At 33.4% G+C, this 6,789-nt stretch overlaps 1 protein-coding gene across 1 annotated transcript; it reads right to left on the bottom strand.

Annotated features, from left to right (window-relative positions):
• Window positions 1-3,367: 3,367 nt before the first annotated feature.
• On the bottom strand, window positions 3,368-5,633 carry LOC105624325 (photoreceptor-specific nuclear receptor-like). Its single transcript, XM_012205682.1, has 6 exons — window positions 5,552-5,633; window positions 4,974-5,159; window positions 4,782-4,895; window positions 4,454-4,620; window positions 4,001-4,247; window positions 3,368-3,597 (listed from the first exon to the last, which is right to left on the bottom strand). The coding sequence occupies exons 1-6, from the start codon at window positions 5,631-5,633 to the stop codon at window positions 3,368-3,370; spliced, it is 1,026 nt and encodes a 341-aa protein (XP_012061072.1).
• Between the last annotated feature and the right edge of the window lie 1,156 nt (window positions 5,634-6,789).

The following is a 6,789-nucleotide window of genomic DNA, read 5'->3' as shown; positions in this document are numbered from 1 at the left end:
AGAGAGAGAGAGAGAGAATGAAAGTGTAATGGATGAACGAGAAAATAATGGGCACATGCAGATGAATCAGGTTTAATTACAAATCATTAACCGTATAACTCTATAAAAATCTATTTGAATGTAAGCGCGTTAAAAAAATGCTATTAAGGAGAACAGTATATAAATGTATAACACGTATATGATAAAGAGCGCCCGGATCACGGAAGAAATCAGGTAACTCACGAGTATAGGTTTCGAAGAGAGATCTCTTCTTTCTCTTCTTTTTTGTTTGTTTGTTTATTTATTACTTAATATCCGTTTAAATGCTAAAAACGATGCAAAACGACCGAGCGAGAGTTAAGGCAGAACAGAAGTGAAAAAAAGATATTTGAAGCTTTAAATTTACGATCGCATGGAACATTTTCACAGAAACAAAGAGAAGCAATTTCGATTTTCAAGTAAAAATAATTTCAAAATGGTTTAAAAATCTTAATACAAAAAAATATTACAATAATCTTATATGAAATCTTTGGATCCATATTTACACATCTCACTTTTCTGAGATTCTATAGAGATATTATATATGTAATGTACACTGTATGTATACTAAATACGCGCATTATCGATAAAAGTGAAATGTGAATACCTGGAGGTAAAAAATTGTTAGTCACACCGTCAACTTCTAATACTTATCTTTCTAATACTTATATTAGAAATCAGTGATCAAGAATTTTCTTCATGTCGCTCTGCTCGGTCGGCTGTTTTCGTTTTCTTCCAACTACCGCTTACTATCAGTAATATTAATTATCCGAGAATGGTTACACACGAACGCGCGCGAGAATCGCGACGCGCGATTCGGCAGACGGAGATATCGAGCTAACGAGATAAAGCAAATGTGAGCCTCGAAATCTTACCGTCACGAAATGCTCCCATCGATAATTAACGTCCATCCGAAATTCCTTCCATCCGTAAACGCATACACACGTGAGTACAACGCATATTACAGACACACACACATGCGCGCGAATAAAATTCCTTCATATGAAACTTTCCCGCAAATTTTTCCGCTTTTTTTTCCTCTCAAACTCTGTTTCCACACTGTCTCCCTATCTCCTTTCTCTCATCAGTCCACGCGCAAAAATAAAACAAATTGACACACAAGTACATTTGTAATCGGAACAATTTTTCCCACTCAGCTAAATAACTAGACCACCGATAATAACAGTTCTTTCTTTCGGGAATGCATTCACAAGGACAAGGAAGTAATGAGAAATCGATGTGTAATGAGTTTATGTGTAACATTCAATTGAGGATTGTATGTAATTGTATATATATAAGTACAATGCAGTTCGTGAGTTAAGATACATTCTCCTTTTTCTACCATGAGAGAAAAATAAATTATTCTAGTTAATAAAAAAATTATCTGTGCGTGTGTGTCATTCCCTCGCCATTGTCCTTCCATGTTAATTGTGCTATTGATTTTATGAGTGTTTATTATTTACAAAATTATTTTTCTGTGTAAAAAATGCTATGTAAGATATTTCAATTGAAATTTAAAATACGTCATGAAAAAATATTTTTGAAACATTTTTTCCCATAACTTATTTTATTTTATGATAAAAATAATTATTTGATTTATATTTAAACATCCTCTTTCAATCTGTTTAATGAATTTTATTTCTTCCTTTTCTTAAAAATTTGCAACATGTGCGAATTAAGATTTTTTTATAATATTTTATAATATATTATTGGTCCTTCATATTATATATTGTGATATAATTATGTGTGATAATTATAAAAAATTACAGCTTCTTATATTAAAAAAAATCTTAGGAAGAAAAAAGTATATATAAATTTTTCTTTTCTAAAGGAATTTATTCCACTTTAATTATTATGGAGATAAAACAATTTTTAAAAACAATATTTGTTAATTTCGCAATTAGATAATCTTCAGTCACTCTAGCGCAAAGAATTAGTACTATACATAACATTAGCGAGAGAAAAACGCTAACAATGACGACGATTATTTCTCGCTTCGGATATATCTGACTAGTGATGCGAAGGAATAAATGAGATTAAGTAAACGATTAGTAATTAAGTAATTACACAATACGCGTTTGCGTCGCTTTAACACGCATTACATCTAATATACGATACGCTATAAACGATCGTAAAGTTATTTGTATCTAGGACAAGTATATACACATGAGTCCATTTAAAGTGCATAAATATTACATTGCGCAAAGCCCATTTACGTATATATAATACCACAAACACACACGGAAAGAATTGATGCGGTTAACAATAGCGCCATAATTCTATCTATCGTGAATCGATACTTTTTGACAGACTTAGCGTTACGTGAAATATCTTCAACATTTCCCTTCTGCCTTTTTATCATCGTTTTGCCTATTTATCAACACGACCAACGCGGCATATCATAATTTGATAAGCCTGACAACAAGAATTATCTTCATCACTTATTGCTTATAATTAACTCTCATCTACGATTTAGAATATCGTAGTGGACGTCGCTAATCAGCTCTAATTGGCTGCTCTTTTTCTGAATATTATAAATTTATAAAGTAATACATAAAAGAAAACTATTCAGTCAATCGTATAGCTAATTAAAGTTATCATCTTAAAAGAGAGCAAGAAATTTACTGCTGGACTAGATTTGATATCTAAGATTTTTTAAGTTATTAATACCGATGACATAGAATCATATAGACGTAGAACATTTGTTCTTTTATCACTGGGTTAACAGTATAAGCTATAATTTCAATGATAATAATTACGCCATTAGTTTTACATCAATCAATATCCAACAAAAAATTTTTAATATCTAAAATAATCAACCCCATTAAGCTACTTATTATGTTAAAGTCGATCACAATTTCTACATTGAGAAAAAAACATAGTTAATTTTAATGAATATTTAATTCAATACTACCAACTGAACATTTACTTACAGTAAATAAATATTTGTTCAATAAAAAAATGATTGTTAAATCAAATTAACATTTCTTTTATCAAATAAATATATCTTTATATTTAATAAATATTTAGTTGGCAGTATTCAACTAAATATTTATTAAAATTGACTGTATTTTTTTTCAGTGTACGTTGTTCAATACTGTAGCACATTTTTAAAGAATTATTTTTAAGGAAAGTAAACTAATATTTAAGCGTTGCTGACCAAAAGAAATCGATTCTTCATATAAATGCTCAATTTCTTTTCTATGGACAATTTTATACCGCAAAAGTGCAGTTTATCTCGAGATGATCAACTCTTAGTCTGAATATCGACTGATCGCCGATAAAGGAGTGTCAAGATAAAACATGACACGGATATCCCAAGAGCAACGCATTCGTGCTAGCATTACAGTTAGGTAGGTCTGAGAGCGCCAACCATATCGCCCAGCAATCGCTCCACGCTGACATCGCCGACCGTCGGTTTGAACAACAACTCGTGCAGGGTAGCACGGCAGAGTGCACGCGCGGGTGGTAAGAGCAGCAATAATCGACCTACCCTGCGTGCATCCCTTTCGCAGAACACCGCTACTGTCTGTTCCTGCAATGCCGACACTCGCCCCGGCTCGCAGAGGTTTCGTGATTCTATGAACAATCGGATGATACATCAAAGAGAGTTGAAACGTCAAAAACAAAAATTGGAAATGGACCAAGCAAATTTAAAAATCGATTTTCGCTGAGTTACTTATTAATTATATTCATCAGTTTTTTATCAGACAAACAGACTAAAGTCAATCTCACTAAAGTCATCACTAAAAACAAACTATATTAAAGTGAAAATAAGCAATTGAACAACGCAATCGATGAGAATTATAAATCGTTTATTCCATTTTAAAAACATTGTTAACGTTAAAAATAAATATGAAATTACAATATACTTACAATTAGAGTTATAATTGGAGTTTCAAATGAATAAAGCAAGGAAAGAAAAAAAGATGATTAAAAGGAAGAAATGGAACAGATCAAAACTTTGATTTAATTTGCTCACCCGCCTTGAAAAGAACTATTGCCTTTAAGCACGCGTATTCCGAGTGATCAACTCTCAGCGCGGCGCACTTTGCTAAAAGTTCCCTCAGTCTCCTCGCTTTGTCGAGGAGAACTTCTCTCCTCTCTGCCGGCAGATCCATGGACACCAAAGTGGTCTCATCTACGGGAAAGTTCCACTGCGCGGCTGTCAGAACAAACAACTCGCTCCACGATTCTTCCAGAAGGATAGTTTGGTCTCTGTAAGGAAGCTTGCAAAAAAGAACAACAACATGATTACTTTTTAATTTTTGCGAGTATAAGAAACTATATTGTGCTTACATTATCTTATTAATTCAAATTACCCTATTCAATTTAATACATTTTTTATTTTATATAAATAATATTTTATGTTTTGTTTTATCTTTATGGAAATGTTGAAAAGTTTAATAAAAGAGGAAACTTGATTGGAGCTTACTTGGAGAAAGGAATGTATACTTCTCGCCCATCGTACGGCGAAGAAAAGTAATTTCGCTGCGAACTCATAGATATTTTCGGTTGGTAGGAGGGATAAACCTTGCATGGTGTATTCCGATGAGACCGATGTGATAATTGGCGGCGCCAAACGAGTGCTTACTAGTTCCTCTATGACAAATAGACAATCCATTTGAATTTCCTATTACATATGCGACAACAAGAAATACTGATTTTACATCCATTCTAGAATTGGAACGATGATATACAGCTATTGACGTTATAGAAATCAACTAAGAAACTCTAAATTATTTATTGTAATTAATTTATACCTTTCGATTCGATTCTGACATCGACAGTAGCCGCTTCTTCGGAGCTAGTAACTTCGTCTTCCTTGGCGGTAGTTATAGACAAGGATTCTGGAGACGGTCGTGGCAAGAAATGTGCTATCAAGCAACACCCAATATTTTTATCATGAAAAGAATAAATATCGACTCAACGATCCGCTTATATTTATTGCTTACCGACGGACGGGGCGAATGTTGGTACTGTGGGTTTGAAAGGGAACAACGCGGGATACAAGAGGGGATGATAGGTGCTACTTGCAGGATGATAGACATTCGGGATGCCCGTGTATAGCCCCGAAGGAGTCCTCCTCGTCGCCGCAACGAGAGAAGACGTGCTTCTTGGTGCTCTCTCGTGTTGCACAGCTAAAAAATAACAAAGTTATTGAAATAAAAAGATCTCGACTAGTTCGTTAGAAATTTATGTGCCACTATATATTTAGGGACAAATACTTTAATATTGAATTATTTTATTTAATTTAATAAATATTATATGTGCTCAATAAAATATTTTTTAATATTTCTGTAAAATAATTACTATTATTTAAAATTAATAGAAGACTCCTTTAAGAAAATTAAATAGATAATCGTTACAATTCCACAATTGCATGTTCGTTTTTACACAAGAAGAAGAGAGAAGCGCGAGAAGTGCAGTGACCCTTTAATGGCACCTCTCTCCTCTCCCCTCTCTAATTGATATCTCAGCAATCAAGTGTTTGGATTATCGCTCGACGCATAAGGGGGCCAGAGGTGTTTACAAAAGCTGTGAACGCCAGGCTGCTTCTGACACCGCTCGCCACCGGATCCTGTCGTTCGGTAAGCAGAGATATAGAGTTTCATGTGGATATGTGAACGTAGGATGTGAGATGGCAAAGTGTGGACACTTCGCTTTTTCCAGACCGTTTCCCTTCCGTCTCGCGCCAGCCGAGGCGTCACTGTGCATTGTAATATCCAACTCGCAGCACTTTGCGGATATATTCTATTCTATTCTACTGAGCGCATCTAAAAGCTCTGCATTGTGTTGGAACGCATCGTTTGCGTATCAATACAGAATATGAAGCTTATCCCGCATGTAGAACGGAATAGGATGATTAATATCTCTAACGTCTATACGAATAATATAATTTATTATTTCAATTACTTTATCTTGTTAAGAAATTAAAAAATGTTGTTTTTTAGAAGATAAAAAAATATTTTGTTTCTTCTTTTTTGACACAAGAATTCCTTTGTCTTTCTTTCTTTTTACGCAAAATTAAATTAACAAATATTTTATTTGACGCCTTATTTCCTAAGATTAGCAAAACAGAGATTATAATTTGCAAACTTTTAAGTTTTTTGCAAATAATAGAAGAGAAAATATGATAATCCGCAATCATGTGCCGAAACATTTCAATTTCCGTTAAAACTCGACCTGTCAAATTCCAGGGAGTTCTGCGACTGTCAGAAAACAGAATATACATCTCTCGCTTAGCCACACTTCGCAGGATATTTCCGTGCAAACATATCGAGTGCTGCTCTACGGCCTTCGCAATCGAGAGGTATATCACAATAATGGTACTTTTTTTTTTCTAAGAAGTGTGGTAGACAAATATATATTACTATTAGAAACGGATTTAGGCACAAAAATCAGAGGCTTAAAATTGGAATATTTTAGAATTCATCACGATATTATAAAGTAAAGATACAGTTAAATTTATGTACAGTAAAATTTTTGAAGTGGGATCTAACTCTAAAGAGTGAAATCTCACTCATAAAAATAGACAATTGAGTCGCTCCTTAGAATGAGATTCCACTTTAAAGATTTTAGAGAGTATAATAATTGACGTGGATAATGTCTGTATTATGCTACGAACATAGACAATCTAGAGATTCTACAACAGAGTTATTCGTTCTAGCGATTCTATCAAAATTCTAGGAAGAATAAGTATCTCTCTCTCTCTCTCTCTCTCTCTATATATATATATATATATATATATATATATATATATATATATAT

Source organism: Atta cephalotes (assembly GCF_000143395.1).
Source record: "Atta cephalotes unplaced genomic scaffold scaffold00075, whole genome shotgun sequence".
NCBI classification, from domain to species: Eukaryota; Metazoa; Arthropoda; class Insecta; order Hymenoptera; family Formicidae; genus Atta; species Atta cephalotes.
The sequence above is the reverse complement of the archived record's forward strand: the minus strand, read 5'-3'. Positions and strand labels throughout refer to the sequence as shown.

Bases quoted from the DNA above. Each gene is read 5' to 3' on its own strand.
- LOC105624325 (XM_012205682.1), bottom strand. From the start codon at position 5,633: ATGAAACTCTATATCTCTGCTTACCGAACGACAGGATCCGGTGGCGAG. The intron at 4,248-4,453 runs GTAAGCTCCAAT...CTTTTTTGCAAG, and splicing joins GTATACATTCCTTTCTCCAA to CTTCCTTACAGAGACCAAAC. The intron at 3,598-4,000 runs GTGAGCAAATTA...GATTGTTCATAG, and splicing joins AATAGTTCTTTTCAAGGCGG to AATCACGAAACCTCTGCGAG.